At 42.7% G+C, this 20,538-nt stretch overlaps 1 protein-coding gene across 1 annotated transcript in view; it reads right to left on the reverse strand.

Moving 5' to 3' along the window:
- Window positions 1–20,538, reverse strand: part of TBC1D1 (TBC1 domain family member 1) — a 392,135-nt gene that overhangs the window by 139,936 nt on the left and 231,661 nt on the right. Inside the window, 5 exon segments of the mRNA XM_042782639.1 lie at window positions 7,859–7,998; window positions 8,925–9,044; window positions 9,851–10,012; window positions 12,457–12,799; window positions 16,030–16,072. Coding sequence (XP_042638573.1) covers window positions 7,859–7,998; window positions 8,925–9,044; window positions 9,851–10,012; window positions 12,457–12,799; window positions 16,030–16,072 — 808 coding nt within the window.

Raw genomic sequence — 20,538 nt, forward strand, 5'->3', positions numbered from 1 at the left:
GTAAATTTTGGTCAATGACATGAGACAAAGTATATGTGAACTGCTGTATGAAAAGTGAATTTACTCTGTAAATCTTCACCCAAATCCTAATTAAAAAAATAAATAAATATTTCTTAAGAGCACGCTTTTGTGTCTCTCGTGCCTAAGTCAGAAGTGTGCTCACCGAATCCACTGGCTGCAGATTCCTCCATTGCCCTGGGACCCAACCACTGCTAGGATGGGCAGGCCAAAGCAGGATCTCTGGGGAAACGCATCTCAAAACACGAAACAGCTGCCCCTGAGTCAATTACAACCCATGGTGACCCAGTGTGCGTCAGAGTAGAAATGCACTCCATAGATTGTCAGTGGCTGATTTTTCCAGATTGTAGGTCACCAGGGTATCTTCAGAGGTGCCTCTGGATGGACTAAAACCTCTAACCTTTCTAAGAGCAATCAAGTGTGGTAACTGTGTGCCTTAGCCAGAGGTTCCAAATAAACCTCAGGCCCCTAAGTTGTCTGCAGATCTGAAAAGCTCCTAGATCTCATCTAGGATGCTAGGTACTCGGTGTATATGCAAGAGAAGAAATATAAAAGCATTTTAGATTCTGAACTGGTATAATCATAAACACCTATTATGGCCTCATTATATCACAAGCACTATACTATGTGCTATACATGAATTATTTCCTCTAATTTAACCCATGAGCTCAAGTCCTGCCTCAGTCTCCCACCAGCTCTGTGATCTGGGGTCACGGATTTTAACCTTCACAAGCATCTGTTTCCTCCTCGATAAAATGGGCATGATAAAAATACCAACTCTCGTTATGGTGACTGGGATGAGAGGAAGTAATTCATGTACAGCACTTAGCGTAGTGTCTGCCATATAAAAGGGTGTGATAAATATTGTATATTGTCATCATCAGTCTTATTATAACAATTCAGTCTTAAATGCTTTTAGTTCTCTTCTCTCTCTTACACATGTACATTGTTGTTGTTGTTGTTGTTTGCCGTCGAGTCGGACCCGACTTATAGCGACCCCTCCTTGGGTTTCCGAGGCAGTATCACTACGGAAGTAGATCGCCCCATTTTTCTTCCGAACACATGTACATAGTACCCTAAAATACAAACCCAAAACTCAAGCAGCATTGAATTCTGAGAAGAGAACAAAAAGGACACGCACCTATAGGGAAATAGAAGGCACAGGAGGAAGTTAAGAAATCACAAATAAATATTAAGTTTGTAAGAATCTGAATGATTTCCTTGCCTCCCTTTAGAAGCCAGAAAGCCTGTGTGATAAAGAGAATGAATGAGTAAAATTTAGAGTATGTTGCAAGGAGATAAAGTGTTCTGGGAAAAAATCAGGATAAGGAGATTAGAAGGATCTGGTCACAAAAGAGAAGATGCAATATGACAGAGCGAAGCCAGAAAGGCCTCACTGAAAAAAAGATTTTAAAAACAATGATCTGCAGGAGTGAGGAGCAGACACAGGGGTGTCTGGGGGTCCGAGCATTCCAGGCACAGGGACAGCTGGTGCCAAGGCCACAGGTGAGAGCATGTGAGCAAGCTCAAGGCTACTGTGGCATGAGCCAGGGGCACTGCAGGAGCCTCCATCAGAGACAATAGTGCATAGACTATCTTAAGGTTCACACAGTGCTGGATGGGGTCTCTCAGAACACCTTCCTGCAAGAGATGGTGGAAAAACTAACACTAGCCCATCTGTGTGGGGCCTGAAGAATCAGGGCCACGTATAGAGAGAATCAGACCACAGGGGCAATTCCAGCAATAGCTGTATTTTGTTCAGCACTTTTATCAAGACACAAAGGACATGGCCACCAACTTTACTTACAATTCTGCAGTTAATAGATTCAAAATAAGAGTCAAAACAATCCCAACGGGATTGCCCAAAGCTGATGTTGTAACCAGACATGGTATGCAGTTGACTACTAACCTAAAAGTTGAAGGTTCGAATCTACCCAGAGGCACCATGGAAGAAAAGGTCTGACAGTCCGCTTCTATAAAGACTCCAGCCAAGAAACCCCATGGAGCAGTTCTGTCTTTTAACAAATGGGGTCATCATGAATCAGAATCCACTTGACAACATCTAACATGTAATAAGTATTTAAAAAAAAAAAAATTGCCAAAGAGTTGATCCTAACTCATAGTGACCATATAGCACAGAGCTCAACTGCCCTACAGGGTTTCCAAGGCTGTAATCTTTATGGAAGCAGATTACCATATCTTTCTCACATGGAGAAGGAGCTCTGGTGGCATAGTGCTAAGGCATTTGACTGCTAACCAGAAGGGTGGTGGTTCAAACCCACCAGCCACTTTGCGGAAGGAAGCCCAGGTAATCTACTTCCATTAAAATTTACCACCTTGGAAACCCAATGGGAGTCACTATGAGTCAGAATCGACTCAATGGCAGTAAGTTTAGGATTTTTTTTTTTTCTCACAAGGAGTAGCTGCTGAGTTCGAACCCCAACTTTTCAGGTAGCAGATAAGTGCTTAACCACTGTGCCACCAGGGCTCCTTGTAATAGGAATCAACTGTTTGGTAGGGGAAAAGCAGAAGCTGAAAAACCTTAAAAGTATAGAGAGGATTCAATGCAACTTTTTAAAAAGTTCATGCCCAAAAGACATAATTCAGTAAAAGCAAAGAATGTGAGCTAATTACATTAAACAGATTATGAATGTAATCTGCATTAACAGAGCAGTGAGAACTCAGTGGAAGGAAGAAAGGCACGGGCCAGAGACAGTAGGGATGCCGTGTTCTATTCAAGGCACCAGGAAAGGGACAACAGGGTGTGTTCAGAGGACAGGACTTCCAGTGGAGGAGGAACTCAACAGTACAGGTGAGCAACAGTGAAGGAGCGCAGGCAACTAACCTGGAGAAGAGATTTAAAGCCGCAGCAGCCTTCACGGTCCTCTGTCATCGGAAGAACAAGGAGCTTCAGAAACCAGAACAGAACCAAGGGGTGAAATGATAGGGAGACAGGGCTTGGCTCATTCTATGAAAGCTCGTCTGAAACCCCTAAACTCTAATGGGGCAGGTAGCCTGAACACAGTCACCAACGGCCTTTAATACCAGGGCTTCAAACCGGGTCATTCCGGCCTTGCTGGGAACGTGCTTTTTCAACCCAGAGATACTGAATCAGATTCAGTGTATCCGGGGTGGGGACTGCACATTCTCAGCAGGGGGTCAAACCAGAATGACCTGGTCCGAAGCCCTGCCTGATACACTCTGCCGCTGCAGTAAGCATTTGAAAGCAGACATTGCCAGCTGCCATCAAATCAAGTCCAAGTCCAATTCCTGAGGACCCCGTGTGTGTCAGAGCAGAGCTGTGCCCCCAGGGTTCTCAATGGCCGATTGTCCACAAGTAGACCGCCAGGCCTTTCTCCCAAGGTGCCACCGGGAGGATCAGAACCCAGAGCTGACAAGTGCCTTAACTGTTTGCACTATGCAGGGACTCCTGAGCAGACATTACTGCATTTCACGTCCCACAACTGCTGCCTCTGAGGTGTGCCTATCGCAATGCTGAGGCACTGTTTTAACCATCAACACTCTGGTTTGTGGTTTGTGCTGTTCCGTTGTTTCTGACAGACTGCAGCTCAGTTCATCCTCCTGGGCCTGCCTTCTAGTCCCTTGCCCTTCCTCTCTTCCACTCAATGCTAGCCACCCCCTCCCCCACAGCAGGGCACTGTCCGTACCAGAGCCCTTTGCAGAAGGCAGGCCTCTCCACCAGGGCAGCGGAGGAGCAAGACACGAGCACAGCCATCACGCTCACACTGGCAGTGAGAGAAATTAAAACCTGGGCCATGCAGCATGGCAGACAGCTCCCGTCAAGGGGCTGCCCACAGTGGGGAGGTGCCCGCAGAGCTCCACAGCAACCCCACGCAGAGGGACTAAGGCAAGAGGGCAGGGTGCACAGAGTGACTTTCACACCACAGGCGTGGTAACTTCATACTGAAGATGTTCATGTCATTGATTTTCTTTCTGATCTTATACATTGTGATCATTTCCCAATAAAAACTCAATAGTGACATTATGGAGTCCCTGGATGGTGCAAAAGGTGAACGCACTCGGCTGCTAATCGGAAGGTATGAGGTTCGAGTCCATTGAGAGGTGCCTCAGAAGAAACGTATGACCACCTGCTTCTGAAAAATCAGCCATGGGAAACCCTGTGGACCACAGTTCCACTCGGACATACAGGGGGTCACCTCAAAACTGAGTCAACAACAACTGGTTTTAATAACGTTATGGCCCTTATCTCAACCACTTTGGCAATAGGCATAATTAATATTAATTACAGGTGAGGAATTTAGAGAGCTTGCTCCTATTCACAGCTCATGAGGGGAAAAGCTGGGATTTGAATGCAGACCTCTAAGTCTATGCTTTCAACCATCTCAGCCCTAAGAGAGCTCTGCTCTTGCTTTTAGAGGTTGCCCTAAACGAGCTCAGTATTCCTTCCCTAAGTTGACCTTTGTGTCTGCCTCAGACCCTACAATGCTGAGGACACCAGTTCTCTGCTTTCCTATCAGAGAGTGAGATTGGGGGGTTTTCCACCAAGCAAACGTGTGGGTACAGGGTTGAGTACTGTATTGAGCATTGCTTCCAGCAGGGGAGATGATGATACCAAGCACTCCCATTCTCGGTTCCCCAAAGACCCTGCCACTCAAGGTCCAGGGTACAGGCCAGAGTCCCACAGCACAGCGATCTGCTCAGTGCTCCAAATGCTGGGGCAACAACCCATAATCTCATCTCATTCGCAGCAAGCTGCCCTGACTTCCAAACAAAGAGCACAGACACAAACTGTGGCCTCTTCCTCCTTCCTGGGTGGTGCAACAGTCAAAGTGCTCGACTGGTAATTGAAAGGCTACAGGTTCAAGTCCCCCCAGAGTGTCTCAGGAGAAAGGCCTGGCAACTCACTTCCAAAAAATCAGCCGCTGAAAGCCCCATGGAGCCACAGTTCTGCTATGACATATGTGGGGTCACATGAGTTAGAATCGACTCAATACCAACCGTTCTGTGTTTTTTCCCTCCTCCCCTTCCTGGCACTTCTACCCACTGGGATGACACAGGCCAAGTTCTCATGGGCTGCCCACAACACACTCTTCTCCTTCACTTTATCTTGGGGATCTCCAAAGAATTAAAATTTGCTACCACTTATTAACCTTCCAGGAGCTCTGGTGGTGTAGTGCCTAAGGCATCTGACTGCTAACTAGAAGGCTGGTGGTTCAAACCCACCAGCCACTCCTCGGAAGGAGGTTGGGCAATCTACTTCCGTAGCGATAATGCTTTGGAAACCCAAGGAGGGGTTGCTATGAGACATGACTCTATAGCAGTGGGTTTGGGGTTTTCTTTTGGCTTTACAAACCTTCTGAATGAGCTTTGGAGGCTTAGTGGATAAGGCATTTGGCTGCTAACCAGGTCAGTGGTTCAAACCCACCAGCTGCTCTGCGGAAGGAAGATGGGGCGATCTACTTCTGTAAAGATTTACAGCCCTGGAAACCCAATGGGGTTCGCTATGACTAATCTTCTGACTCCAATCAGAATAGATAAAAATCTTAGAGGTAACAATGCCCCTCCTGAAACCAGACATACTTCTACACATGGACAAAGAACAGCATTAAGGGGAGGGATGCAGAGCTGCAAGCATTTCCTCAGGGTCCAGAGCTCTGCAACCAGGGGCAGGTGGGGGCCAAGACTGCACACTGGACAAGCCTCCTGTTGTCTACAGCCACTCTGCACCCCAGCAGGTGCTTAATACCTTAGGTGAGTAAAGGTATTTAAGGACAGACGGAATTGTATCACACGATCTGGCCAACGGACTTTACTAGACCATCTGCAATGTGAAAATGAAATCTTTTGAACACCAACTTTCTTCATGAATACGCACTGAACTAATTCAACTTACTGAGGTTTTTTTTAAAAAGGGTCACCGAAATTACGAACAAAGAACTTGGCTGCTCACTGAAAGGTCGGTTCTGAGAACCCACCAGCAGGCCTGTGGGAGAAAAGATGCGGCAGTCTGCTTCCCTAAGGGTTACAGCCTTAGAAGCCCAATGGGGCAGCTCTGTCCTCCTGAGTCACTGTGAGTCGGAATCAGCTTGATGGCGTACAACAGCAGTCTCTCTAGGGTTTCTTTACATTGCTCCTGTATGGAAACCTAACACCAGTGTTCCAGTTTTTAAGACAGTAATAAAGATAATGCTATCACTTTATATTTGTTATGTCTTTAAGGTTTTTAGAGTACTCTCCCACTCCTAACATAATGCAATCCTACGAGCTGGGAAGAGTCAGTGCTACTACAACCGTTTTACAATGAAGTAAGGGTAAATCAAGTGTTATGACTGACATCACAATCTGTGAGCATTCATTGTGAAAATTAAATAATACGGAGATCTGGGAGCGGGAGAGGGAAGAATGGGAGGGGAAGAGAGGAGAAAAAGGAAGAGAAGAGGGAGAGGAAGGGGAAAGAAGTTGAGGAGGAAGGAGGAGAGGGGAGAGAAGAAGGGAGAAGGGTTGAAGGGTCGAAGAGGTGGGAAGGAGAAGAGGGGAGCAGGAGGAAAGAGGAGGGGCTCCTCTGGTAGTGCCCCTCCCTTCATGGCAGCACCATGAACCTAGTCTGAAAGTTTGGGATTAGACTGCGCTGCTTCCTAAGGAGGAGTTTTAGGTAATGCGGTTAAGCTGATGGCTGAGTAAACGCCTGCTAACCAAAAGGGTAGAGGTTTGAGTCTACTCGGAGGTGCCTCAGAAGAAAGGCCTGGTGAGCTGCTTCTCAAAAGTCCGCCACTGGAAACCCTACAGAGCCCAGTTCTACCCTCACACACACTGGGGTGCTGTGAGCTGGAACTAACTCCATGTCGCTGGTTTCTGGCTTCCTCTGAGATGCACAGAAGTGTGCCAGGGGCAAATGTGAATCAACACCTGTGGAATCTGAGAAACTCAAGAAATCTTTCGAGTTCTATTTTGCTTTGCCTTTTTAAGAAAAAAAAGTTATCTGGTTAAAGAACATTAAGAAAAGAAAATGTCTGTTGAAAATGTATGGCATCACCAGGCCAAGAAAAATCTTAACTATCATCAAGAGAACTGCATTTAATCTCATTTTCTGTTATAACTCAACATGGAAAGGTCTAAGAATAGATCACACTCATTCTGTATTTCTTTGGGTGGCAGAAGAGGGAGGCAAGGACACGACGGTCCTCCCAGCACACAAGACCGACCGACAGCAACTGAGGCAGGCCAGGGCACTACAAGTGTAGCCAAAGAGTTGGGTGTTGGGGTGCCTCTCAGGCCACCCCATGCTAAGTCAAACCAAAAACCAAACCAAACTCACTGCTGTCAAGTCGTTCCTGACTCATAACTACCCCTCCTTAGGTTTCCGAAGTGGTATCCCTACAGAAATAGATTGCCCAATCTTCCTTCCAAGGAGTGACTGGTGGGTTTGAACTGCTAGCCTTCTGGTTAGCAGTCAAATGCCTTAGATACTATAGGGCAGTGTGTAAATTTACAGGCAGCTAGCAGGGAGGGGGATACAAGCTTAGGAACACAGTGTGAAGGGAAAGTGAGAAGCAGGGAACATTAGGCTGAACCTCTAAAACATTCTCATGGCAGGGGAGGTGAGAGGCCGCACAAGCTCAGCAGAGGTGCCATTTTCAGCCCAGGGTTAGAACAGCTGAGACCTGTTACAGGTTTCCCTGGTATGTAGGAACCCTGTGGAAATGGTTAAAGCCATTGCCATGTGACCTTTTCCTTGGGGGACATTAAAACAGGATGGCTTGGATTCAAAATCTCAGTTCACATCTTCTACTGAATGAACTTTTGTTAGAGGGAAAACTCAGGTGCAGATCTAGCAGGTTCATTTCAGTGGAAGCCTTACCTTCGTATCTGCTAGGAGACTCACACGCTTTCTGCGGGGTCGCCACTCGGAGGAAGATCTGCTGCCTCCACGAATGCCTTCGTGTCTTCACAGGGGTTCTGTGGGCATCATCCGGGTGGTTTGCCTTGGGTTCAAAGTCCCTAAGAGTACAGGATAAATGACTTATGGCTGGTGGGGCGACATCAATGGGTTTGTCATTGCTATTTTTAGCTTGACTTAAAAAAAAATTAAAATAGCAAAGCACTAGATAATCAATGTTCTTTGAATAAGCAAATATAATCAGATAATCACTAGATTAAAGTCAAGCTCACAGTGGTTCAACACTTCTAAAGGACTACTTCTATTGTAAATGAAAGGGAAATACGGTCCACAGGTCAATGGCTTCTAATCGGCCACTTCAGGAAAGAGAAACTACCTAAAGGAGGCTTAATCAGCACTACACCGGGGGGTGGGAATATTATCTCAACATAGACTCACACTACCATGGTTTGCTGCCTCAAATGAGGAAAGTTCCAGTTCAGTTACACGGAACCATAAGGCAGTAACTATGCGGTCACTTGCTGATGATGATTTTCAAAACAACAAAACAAAGTCTGTATATCTATCTATCTGTCCATCCATCCATGCATGCACAATCCAATTACTCCTTTCTTCCTATGCACCAGAAAACTTGGGGAGGCCCTTGTAATTTACACCTGAATATACACACCTAAGCAATCTCCCCAACTTAAAGGTCAGGCATCCTAACTTATTTATGACAGCCACGTGCTCAGTATACAGACACACTGCTGCACACCTGGAGAACGGGTGAGGCTTTCTTCAGGCTTCTGAAGGTAACAGTAACACATTAATAAACTAATCCTAGTCAGCACTGAAGAAGCTGACTACAGAATTTTAAATGAAACCCAGTGAGAAAAAAAAGTGTAAAAGAGAAAATACAATAGATTTACCTAAAATATTTTTTTAATGGCAAAAAGAACACCTAAAAAAAAAAAAGTCCCTGTATATCCATCAATAATTCAACACTTATAACACGTAGGCTTCATATATCTAAATTAAGCCCTACCTTTTTTTGTTCATAAAGTCAGAGGTGTTATTTTCATCTACAGGAGCCAGAAATTTTAGAAAATTTGGCACAGAGGAAGAGGAATGAAGTTTTTTCCGCAGGGCATTACGGTAGGAGATGCTGAGAGTGTGGTTGAAAAAAGAGTTTAGGATAAAGAAATATAAACACACAGAGTATAAAATACAAACGTCACATAAAAAAAAAAAAAATCCACTCTAACACTAAGAAAAGTAAACTAGGTGAGAAGCTGGAAATAATTTATAAATGAGATTTAACTTTCATGTTAAGTCAATAAAATCCTATTTTAAATTAATGGAATCAATAAATTAACTTTGTAAAAAAATCAAATCACTGTTCCCTTTAACCAGAAATAAGTTTCCTATGTTGATTAGCAAGTTTCTGATACGGCACAAATTCCAGTGTATTTGGCACAAATTCCATTTGCCATCAAATCAACTCCGACACATGGCGACCCCATGTATATCAGAGCAGAACCCTGCTCCACAGGGTTTTCATGCCTGACAGATCTCCAGGCCTTTTTCCTGGGGTGTCTCTGGGTGGATTCAAACCTCCAACCTTTTGGTCACTACCCAAGCATGTTAACCACTGGCACCACCCAGGGCCTCCCACAGTCAACTACAGCTGTTAACCTGCAAGCGGGTGTGTCAGGGTAAGGGGTTGTGAAAATAAGTACACACAAAACAATTGGTCATCAAGACTTGTTCTCATAATACTTTTGAGAAAATGAACTAATAGTGAAATTAAGTCAGCACAAGTGACAGGCTGAAAATAACAAATGTGAAAATAAGCAAACACAAATGCACACACACAATCGGTGCTTCCAGCTCTTTGCATGGACTCTCCCTCCACTCAGCACATCCTCTGGGATGACAAACGACACTGAACTTGCCATGCAGTGTGCTCACCTCTTTGGCACAGCATTCCCACTTTGTTCTCCACTTGAGTTATGTTTTAGGTACTTAAAAAAATTTGGCGAGGAGGCAGAGGGATTTAGACAAGGTGGAGGAGCAGGTTCTGCAGACTGACCTGAGCCACTTTCACACTCGCCAACAGGTGGATGGTTCACACTAGGTAGCAATTCAAGAGAAAGCATGGGAGCATTAGAGGGGGAAAAGAGAAGGGTGAAACGCTGAAGGGTGAACTTGGAGAAAACAGAAGGAAGATGGGCCGCCTGCTTTTGTCTCGTTGTTTAAATACAAACTGTGAAAGTCAGTGGGTTTCTTCTCACTTCTCTTCCATATCCCAGCCACCTCTCTGGTGAAGGTAGTTTTCAGTAAAAAGGAGAGTAGGTGAAAACTGTCTTCAGTCCTTTCCCACATGTCTACGCTCCCATTAGTTCTCCTCTACAAGTAGTCCCCGACCTACAACAGGGTTAAGTCAGTTCTGACTTATTTATCGACCTTCTTGTATGGTTTGAAGAGTAACTGTCACATGTTTTAAGTACTATTTTTGCTCCTTTTTACCTGTTTCCCTGTAATATTTGTAGCTGGTACTTGTACTTGTTACTTATACAAGTAACAAATGTCTCTTCCATCTACATATCTCCTAAGAAGGTAACGTGCAAAGGCACATGCCGTGGCCTCAAGTTTTATCTTTTTAAGCAAATAAATAACTAAGTTCTGACTTAGTTTTCGTGAATACCTCCTTTTTTTCTTACTTTTCATTATTATTATTGTTGTCTTGTCGTCAGTTTCTTTATAAATCTGATCTTTGTCTTTGGGGGTTGAAACATTACATATAAACTCACTGATATTTTAACATTGTATGCAGTACATATTACTAATGACAGGATTTTTTTTTTTTTTTTAAAAAAGACGGTCATAAGTGCGGTTTGTTGTAACACGAATATGTCATAAGTCAGGGACTACCTACTTGTACAAGTCTTTTTTAGGAACATAACAGAAAAAAATAAAAAGCAAAGGAAGACAAAAGAAAATCTAGTGATTTTAGAATGCATCTCTATCTTTAAAATGAACATCCTGCACTGCATTTCAATGTCTTCTCACCTGTAGGTAAATGAACAAAGGATTGGCAGTGGGGCAAAAAAGAAAAACTGGCCACACTTCGAGACACAGGCAGGAAGACGTCCTCCCTCCCCTTGTCACCCACGTCCAGCATGATCCCTGACGAGGCTGCATTCTTAGGGGAGAAGGGAAACGCACTGGCAGGGATCTAATTTCCTATCACCTCTGGCATGTGTCTAACAGCAGACTTGGCAAGGCAACGAGGACTCTCCAAATAGGAATGTTTCCACAATCGCTGGAAATGCCAGAAATAGGAATGGGAATGCAGCCGTAAAGCAAAATAGAAGTTGCTTTAACAGAGGGTCTTGGGAAAGATAAGAACCTCCTAGGGCTGCAGCCAAACGATGCTTGTCTCTGCACAGTCATACTCATTAAACATGAGCTTCTAAAGCACATCCTGGTTTGGGATCACAGTTATCCAGCCGAATCCCAAAGAACCATCAGCAGCCATTTCAGTGTCCGAGTGAAGACAAAGTTGAGAGGCCCTACTACATCTTTCCAGGACTGCTAATGCTTGTCGTGTTTTCACCCAAGACACGCCGAACACCTCTGCGCAGTCTCTCCACTATCCGTGTGCAGACTTCATGGATACATATGTTCAGTGGCTTCCAGCGGTGTACGTGAATGTAGCCCTAAGTCACGTTGCTTTGTAAGGTGAGGGATTTTCAAGGGTTTTTAAAGTTACTTCTGTAGTATCTATTTATAGTCTCTGGAACTTACCAGGAACAAATTAATCACCAAGGGATCTGGCAGGAATGGGGAGAACTTCTGCCACCGTACTGCCTACTCATCTCTATAACCAGAAAATTCCAACTGCTCTTTAGAGCCCAACTATTTCTTGTTAGAAGAATCTAGAACTCTTACACTGGAAACATCTACTCCAGTCTTATCATAGAAGGTAAACAAATTTGCCCAGATCACCACTAGTTCATGAGAGAGCTGGGACCAGAACCCAAGGCCACGGAGCCCATTATAGGCGTCCGTGTCACTGTGTGGCCTGGACACCTCTCCCGCTGTCATCACAGATCACTGCATCTCCACTGCAGAGTGGTTCTGTCCCAGACTTTCACAAGAGCAGACTAATCAGCTTACCACCTTGCTACTTCTCCTCAAAGCCAGTAGGTATGTTCCAAAGCCAACAAGCCTCTTGTATGGTTTGAGGAGTAACTGTCACATTTTTAAGTACTATTTTTGCTCACTTTTACCTGTTTCCTTGTAATATTTGTAGTTGGTACTTGTTCCTTATACAAGTACTTGTTACTTACACAAGGAACAAGTCTCTCTTCCATCTACATATTTCGTAAGAAGGAAATGTGGGAAGGCACATGGTATGGCCTCGAGTTTTATCTTTTCAAGCCCAGAGTAAAACCTGCCTCAGGTTTGTCTTTCACCAAACACACATACCTGGGCTGCACATACCTGGTTAGTCATAGATATGCCCCAGCTATTTAAATGTATTAACATTTAACATTTTGAACAAATCTTACTTTTGCTCATGAGGCATCTCTGTGCTCACTGAGTGATACCTCATAAGTTTCCTTTGTGAGACCCCTGAAGACACCTCAGCAGGTTCTGGAGGTTCCTGACTTCCCGTAGGGAAGTGGCTCAGGGTGTTGGCTCGCCTTCGAAAGCTCTGCTGGGGCGAGGCCTGAGCAGATTCTTCAGTGAGATGGCTCTCCGAGTCACTGGACAGATCATCTGAGGAGCTGAGGAGCTTGAAGGAGCTCTCAGACACAGGCACGGCCTCCTTCTCACACACATATGGCTCCTGGTGGCAAAAAGACAGCAGATCAGACATATCACAGGGAAAATTACGAGATTTCCACATCTCTCATACATCACTCATTGTGCATCTGGGTGCACAATGAGTAAGCGTTCAGCTGCTAACCCAAAGGTGGTGGTTCAAATCCACCAGAAGCTTTGTGGGGGAAAAAGACCTGGCAACTGCTCCTATACAGATTTACAGCTTAGGAAACCCTATGGGGCAGTTCTACTCTGTTCTATAGAGTCACTGAGTGGGAATCAACCCGACAGCACACAACAAAAACCACCACCTCTGCAGGAAAATATTTCAATACAGAAACACATCTTCCAATTACAATGCCATCTAGAGGCCATCAAAAACTCAAGAAAGTGAATAAAAGCCTGATTGTCAAAAACAAGATGAAATTTTGCTGGATTTAAAAGAATAAATAAATGATACAAGTGAAGGACATAAGTCATTATAACTGTTCTAAGCACAGCTGTAAAGAATTCTCTCTCTCTCAAAACTGAACTCTATATTACTGCTTACAAAAACCAGTTGCTATTAAGGTGACTCCAATTCACTGTCCGAGGAGAACCCGGTTCAAAAGGGTTTTCAATTTGTCAGGCTCAGATCACCAGGTCTTTCTTCTGAGGCACTTCTCGGTGGATTCAAGCCACCAATCTTTCACCTAGTAACCAAACACATTAACCGTCTGCCTCATACTGCTTTATAACAGGTCTCCACTGTTTAAACAAATCAAGAAGTCCCTCCCCCATCTCTGAAAAGTAAGGTCAAATATATTATATGCACATTTTCAGGCTCTCTAAATTTGATCTAACTTGGCAATCTTGAGGTTAAAACTGTATCCTATACCAATCTTAGAATATGGGAAATCTCCTTTTAGGGACCTATTGCCTTAACTCAGAGCAAATCACTCAACTTCTTTCTGCACTTCAATTTTCTCATCTGTAAAAGGTATATACAGTGAAAGTTCCTCTCACTAGATTTTAAAGATTAGGCAAGATAATACAACTGAAAGTACTTTACACATTGCAAAATGTTACACAAATATAAGCTGCTGTTTTTATTAAGTATCCAATGAATTTATTGAGAGGCCACTCAAATACTTGTTGAGAATAACAATATTTCAGTACTCTATGTTTTCAAGATACATTATTTAAACAATGATTTTTACCACTCTTAGAAACTGATGATTAGCACTGCACCTAAGCACACAGTGGTCAATACATACTTCTGGAAAAAAAAAAAAAAATCTAAAATAAGCTGAAGTGCACCCGCTTACCTGCAGTGGAATTACTGCAAGAGATAACTAAATCAATACGCATAGCATAAACCAGAATGAATGCATTCAGTGGGTGACTAGGCAATCCAAAGTTCAGCTGCCCATTAAATAAACAGTTGTGTGCCTTTCAGGAACTGAGGGTTTTAATTTTAAGTAACTAAATGTATGTTTAATAAGGGAAGTCATTATATACTTTTAATTTTGTAGGAACTAGGTAGAAAAAGCTCAATCCTCAACATAAGAACTGTTAATAACTTTAAACATAACTGACATCTTTCATCCTTCAGGACTTTAGGGTCCCAAAGATTTGTTTAATTCAAGGATTTAAAAATTCTGTCTGGATAATACATCACAGCAAACAATTCCAATCATTCAAATCTATTCATCTCATTTCTCATTAATTTCTCGCCAAACTATATGAAAGTGCCACCTCTTAACTTAATTTGATAACTGAAAGAGCCAATCAGTTGTTCATCATCTTTGCAACTTCTAGATGAGCAAGTTGTTAGAAGAGACACTGTACATCAAATAGCACATCTTTTCAACAGTTTCTGAATCTTCAGGGTTAGAAAAGGAAAGACAGTTAAAAAAAGAAAAAAAAATACACATAAAGAAAAGCCCACAATTCACACATGGCTTCTCAAAAGTTGCATTTCTTTAAGAATGACCTTCAAAATTCAAGATGGGTGTTTATTCTTAGATGTGTAGTTTGGAGGGAAAAATGAAGCTCATTGGAAAAGTCACATTTATCACACAAATTTCTTCACTGTGTCTTTACTCACACCGATCTATCTGGAATGTCTCCTTCCCTGCCCATTTCCACAGAGACAGTTCCTACACTTTCAAGACTCAACTCAAAAGCATCAAAAGCAACTCCCCCATCAAAGCTTTCCCCAAAATAACTCCTCTCACCCTTGCCTCTGACCTCTAAGTATCACCCATCTCTTATTTTTAAATCTCTTGGCTCCTACCACATTCTACTTGATGCACTACCAGATAAACCCCAACAGGGGCAGGGGCTCAGTCTCATTCTTCTGTATACAGCAGATAAATCATGACACTTCCAAATTCAAAATGATTGTGAGGTTGAATCAATGTGCATTAGGTGGAAGGATAGATAATGCTATGTTCCACTAGATTAGAGCTTAAAAAAATTACATTCAGAGAGATTAGTATCTGAGGCCTTACTACCCAAAATGAGGCTACAGACTAGTATCATCAGCATTGCCTAGGCTGTTGTTAGGTGCTGTCAAGTCAGCTCCAACTCATAGTGACCCTATGCACAACAGAATGAAATACTGCCCTGTCACGCCCATCCTCACAACCCACTCTATACTTGAGCCCGTTGCTGCAGCCACTGTCCCAATCCATCTTGTTCAGGATCTTCCCCTTTTCTGCTGACCTTCCACTTCGCCAAGCATGATATCCTTCTCCACAGAATGGCCCCTTCCAACAACATGACCAAAGTAGGTGAGATGAAGTCTGGTCATTCTCACTTCTAAGGAACATTCAGGCCACACTTCTTCCAGGACAGATCTGTTCATTCTTTTGGCAGTCCATGGTATTTTCTGTATTCTTCGCCAAACCACAATTCAAAGCATCACTCTTCTTTGGTCTTCTTTATTCATTGTCCAGCTTTCACATGCACATGAGGTGATTGAAAATACCATGGCTTAGATTAGGTGCACCTTAGTCTTCAAAGTGACATCTTTGCTCTTCAATACTTTAAAGAAGTCTTTTGCAGCAGATTTGCCTAATGCAATGTGATGTCTGATACCTTGACTATTTCTTCCACTGGTGTTGACTGTGGAACCAAGCAATGTGCAATCTTTGACAACTTCAGTCTTTTCTCCATTTATCGTGATGCTGCTTATTGATCCAGTTGTGATGATTTTTGTTTTCTTTATGTTGAGGTGTAATCCATACTATAGGCTGTAGTCTTCAATCTTCATTAGTAAGTGCTTCAAGTCATCTTAACTTTCAGCAAGCAAGGTGTCATCTGTATATCACAGATGGTTAATGAATATTCCTCCAATCCTGATGCCACATTCTTCTTCATGTAGTCCAGCTTCTCAAGATTATTTGCTCAGCCTGCAGAGTGAGTACGTATAGTAAAAAGATACAACCCTGACACACACCCCTTCCTGATTTTAAACTATACAGTGTACTCTTGTTCTGTCTGAACCACAGTCTCTTGGTCTATGTACGAGTTCCTCCTAAGCACAATTAAGTGTTCTGGAATTCCCATTCTTCACAATTGCGATAACTGGGGTTGTGTGTGTCAACTTGGCTGGACCACAATTCTGAGAGGTGTAAGAAGTTGTGGTTACTCCCATGATGAGATCAGATATATACGTTCTGAGCAGCCAATTCATTGAAAGGGAGTTTCCCTAAGGCTGTGGCCTGCATCCTACATACATGCATACATACATGCGTGTGTATGTATACATATATGTGTATACACATATGTGGACATCCTGGAAAAAGAGACACTCTTCCGTGGATCAGGATTCTGTTGTGCTGCCTACAAGTGTCCGTGAGCGAACAATCCACCATTCAGCCAGAAAATCTTGGATGTGTCATCCGTCAGAGTCAACAGCCAGTATACTGTCTGCCATCCTTGAGTTCATCAGCCCCTGCAGCTGCATAAGTTGGGAAAAGCCTCCAGCTTGATGTCTGATCCAAGTACTTGGAACTTGCCAGCTTCTTTAAGTGTGTGAGCCATTTTCCTAAGATAAATTTCTCTCTCTATATATAAGCTTTACTAGCTTTGCTTCTCTAGAGAATCCAGCCTAACACAGCAACATTATCCATAATTTGTTATGATCTACACAGTTAAATGCCTGTGCATAGTCAATAAAACACAGATAAACGTCTTTCTGATATTCTTTCCTTTCAACCAGGATCCATCTGACTTCAGCAATGATGTCCATTGTTCCATGTCCTCTTTGAATCTGGATGGAATTTCTGGCCGTTCCCTGTCAATGTACTGCTACGACCATTTTTGAATTATCTTCAGCAAAATTTTACTTGCGTGTGATATTAAAGATATTGTTTGATTATTTCCACATTCTGTTGGACCACCTTTCCTTGAAATCAGCACAAATATGGATCCTCTTCCAGTTGGTTTGCCAGATAGCTGTCTTCCAAATTACTTGGCATAAGGAAGTAAAGAAAATACCAAACAAGGAAGAAAAGACCAAAACAACTGTATCTATTTTGGAACATTTCAGTGGTTATTTGATCAGTTCCTGGAGCCTTGTTTTTCATCAATTCTTTCACTGCAGCTTGGACTTCTTCCTTCAGTACCATTGGGTCTTGATCACATGCTACCTCCTGAAATTGTTGAATGTTGACCAATGCTTTTTTGGTACAGTAACTCTGTATACCTGCATCTTTTTTTGATGCTTCCTGAATCATTCAATATCTGGCCCATAGAATCTTTCAATATTGCAACCTGAGGTCTGAATTTTTTCTTCAGTTCTTTCAGCTTGAGAAACGCCAAGTGTGTTGTTCCCTTTTGGTTTGCTAACTCCAGGTCTTTGCACATTTCATTTTAATACTTTTTCTTCTCAAGTCACCCTTTAAAATATTCTATTCAATTCTTATTTCATCAATTCTTCCATTTGTATCAGCTACTTTTCATTCAAGAGCAAGTTTCAGAGTCTCTTCTGACATCCATTTTGGTCTTTTCTTCCTTTCTGAGGTTCAAATCCACCAGCCTCTCTTCAGAAGGAAGACTGGGCAATCTACTTCTGTAGTGATAATGCCTCAGAAACCCAAGGAGGGATTGCTATGAGTTGGATCCAACTCAATGGCAGTGAATTTGGTTTTTGGTTTCTTCATGTATGATGTCCTTGATGTCATTCCACAACTCATCTGGTCTTAGGTCACTGGTATTCAGTGTATCAAATCTATTCTTCAAATGGACTCTAAATTCAGGTGGGATATAATCAAGGTCACATTTTGGCTCTCATGGACTTGTCTTAGTTTTCTTCAGCTTCAATTTGAGCTTATGAATGAGCAATTGATATCTGTTCCATAGTCAGCCTCAGGCCTTGTTCTGACTGATGATACTGAGTTTCTCCATTGCCACTTTCCACAGATTCAGTCAAGTTGATTCCTGTATATTCCATCTAGCAAGGTCCATGTGTATAGTCACCACTTGTGATGTTGAAAATAGGGAACTGAAATGAAAAGTCACTGGTCTTGTAAAATTCTATTATGTGGTCTCTGGCATTATATCTTTCACCAAGGCCATTATTTTCCAACTACTAATGCTCCTTCACTTCCAACTTTCGCATTCTAATCACCAAAACCAAATCACCAGTAATTAGCAATACACCTTGACTGCACATCTGGTCAATTTCAGACTGCAGAAGCTGGTTAAAAATCTTCAATTTCTTCATCTTTGGCTTTAGTGGTTGGTGCGTAAATTTGAATAATAGTCAATATTAACTGGTCTTCATTGTAGGTGTATGGATAAAATCACTGACAGCTGTACTTCAGGATAGATCTTGAGATGTCACATTTATTATCAAAAAGAACACCATTCCTCTTCAATGTGTCACTCCTAGCACAGTAAAACATGTGATTATCTCACTGAAAATGGCCAATCCTAGTCCATTTCAGCTCACCAATGCCTAGGACACCAATCTTCATGCATTCTATTTCAATTTTTTTAACTTCAATTTTCCTAGACTCATACTACGTACACTCCGCATTCTGATCATTTGTGGATGTTTACACCTGTTTCTTCTCATTTTGAGTTGTGCCATGTCAACAAATGAAGGTCCCAAAGCTATGCTCCATCCATATCATTAAGGTCAGCTTTCCTTTGAGAAGGCAGCTGTTCCCAAGTCTTAATCTGAGTCCTTTCCAACCTGAAGGGCTCATCTCCTGGCACTATACCAGACGATATTTCACTGCTATTCACAGGGTTTTCAGTGGCCAGTTTTTTCAGAATTGGACAGCCCCTTCCTTCTTCCCAGTCTGTCTTAGTCTGGAAGCTCTGCTGAAACCTGTCCTCATGTGTGACCCTGCTGGTCTCTTAAATTACCATGGCATAGTTTCCAGCATCACAGCAACACACAAACCACCATATAGTATGACATGACAATCTAGTGGTGGCTACTCTATATACCACAAAAACCAAAGTCACTGCTGTCAAGTCAGATCTGACTCATAGAGACCCCTCCTTGGGTTTCCGAGGCAGTATCACTGTGGAAGTGGATTGCGTAACCTTCCTTCCAAGGAGTGGCTAGTGGGTTTGAACCGCCAGCCTTCTGGTTAGCAGTCAAATGCCTTAGGCACTATGCCACCATTCCAGCTTTTACAGTGTGTTACTGTTATTTTAGGTTCTATGTGTTATTTGGTATGATTTGTTAGGTTATTTTCTAGGTCTTAGAATGCTCAAAGTATTTTTCCCATATAAATTAATGGTAAGTCCTTCAGTCAAGTGCTTTAAGCCATTTTAAGCCAGCTTATGAGAGGTTTCATAGGAACACCCTGCTTTCTGATGGGGGAAAACCTATGTATCACAATATTAAATGTGTTTCTTACTGTTGGTCTGAAAACTTTGAAAGCCACTATCTAGGGGTGATCTTGCTGTTATGTGCCATCAAGTCGGACCTGACTCATAGTGACCCCTCCTTGCGTTTCCAAGGCAGTATCACTATGGAAGTGGATTGCCCAGTCTTCCAAGGAGTGGCTGGTGGGTTTGAAACACCAGCCTTCTGGTTAGCAGTCAAGTGCCTTAAGCACTATGGTACCAGAGCTCCTAGGGGTGATCTTTGAAGAACTTAAAACACACTGGTAACAGATTAAATAAATGGGAATTTACACAGATGGTAAGGAGCTGGCCTCCACAAAACTCGCCTCACTCTGACAGCAGAGGGCACTCTGATACCAGAAGGGAAAGCTAACCTCCTCAGCACAAAACTCCAAACCCACTTTTTGGTACTTAAAAAGCTGAACCAACCATATTTAAGTATGTGTAAATGTCTAGAAGGAAAAAACATAAAAATAAAGACAAAGGCATAAGACATTGATTTGTTACCCAAGAGAACTGGTAGCTTACTGGTTATCACAAATTGTGCTGGGGGGGAAGACCACAGGGGTGAAACTTAGTTACTTAGTTACTAAAATAGTGATTTTTACTTATTATCACAGTACCAGGTGCATGGTAAAGCTTCAGAAATTTAGAAGTATGAAGTTCATACTTCTCTGAATTCATAAACCCACTTTTGAGGTTTTTCCCATTTTAATTATCTCTAACACTGGAAAATCTGCTTGAGAGAAAAAATCCACTGGCTTCTCTGTGATTAATGAATGAGATTTTAGTTATTGAAAACAGATCTGGAGTCTGCTTATGGAAGGGCTGTCTGCTTTGCTATTAAAACTTCTAGGCTAAGGCAGAACTCTCTGACCAACCCCTAATGCCTGCCAAGAAGTCTAGAAACACCTAACTTTTTGTAACTGAGGGTGTTAGGCTTATTTTGTTCCATTTGATAGGGCCCT

Source organism: Orycteropus afer, unplaced genomic scaffold (assembly GCF_000298275.1).
Source record: "Orycteropus afer afer isolate SDZICR_OR568_19922 unplaced genomic scaffold, OryAfe1.0 scaffold00399, whole genome shotgun sequence".
Taxonomy (NCBI): Eukaryota; Metazoa; Chordata; class Mammalia; order Tubulidentata; family Orycteropodidae; genus Orycteropus; species Orycteropus afer.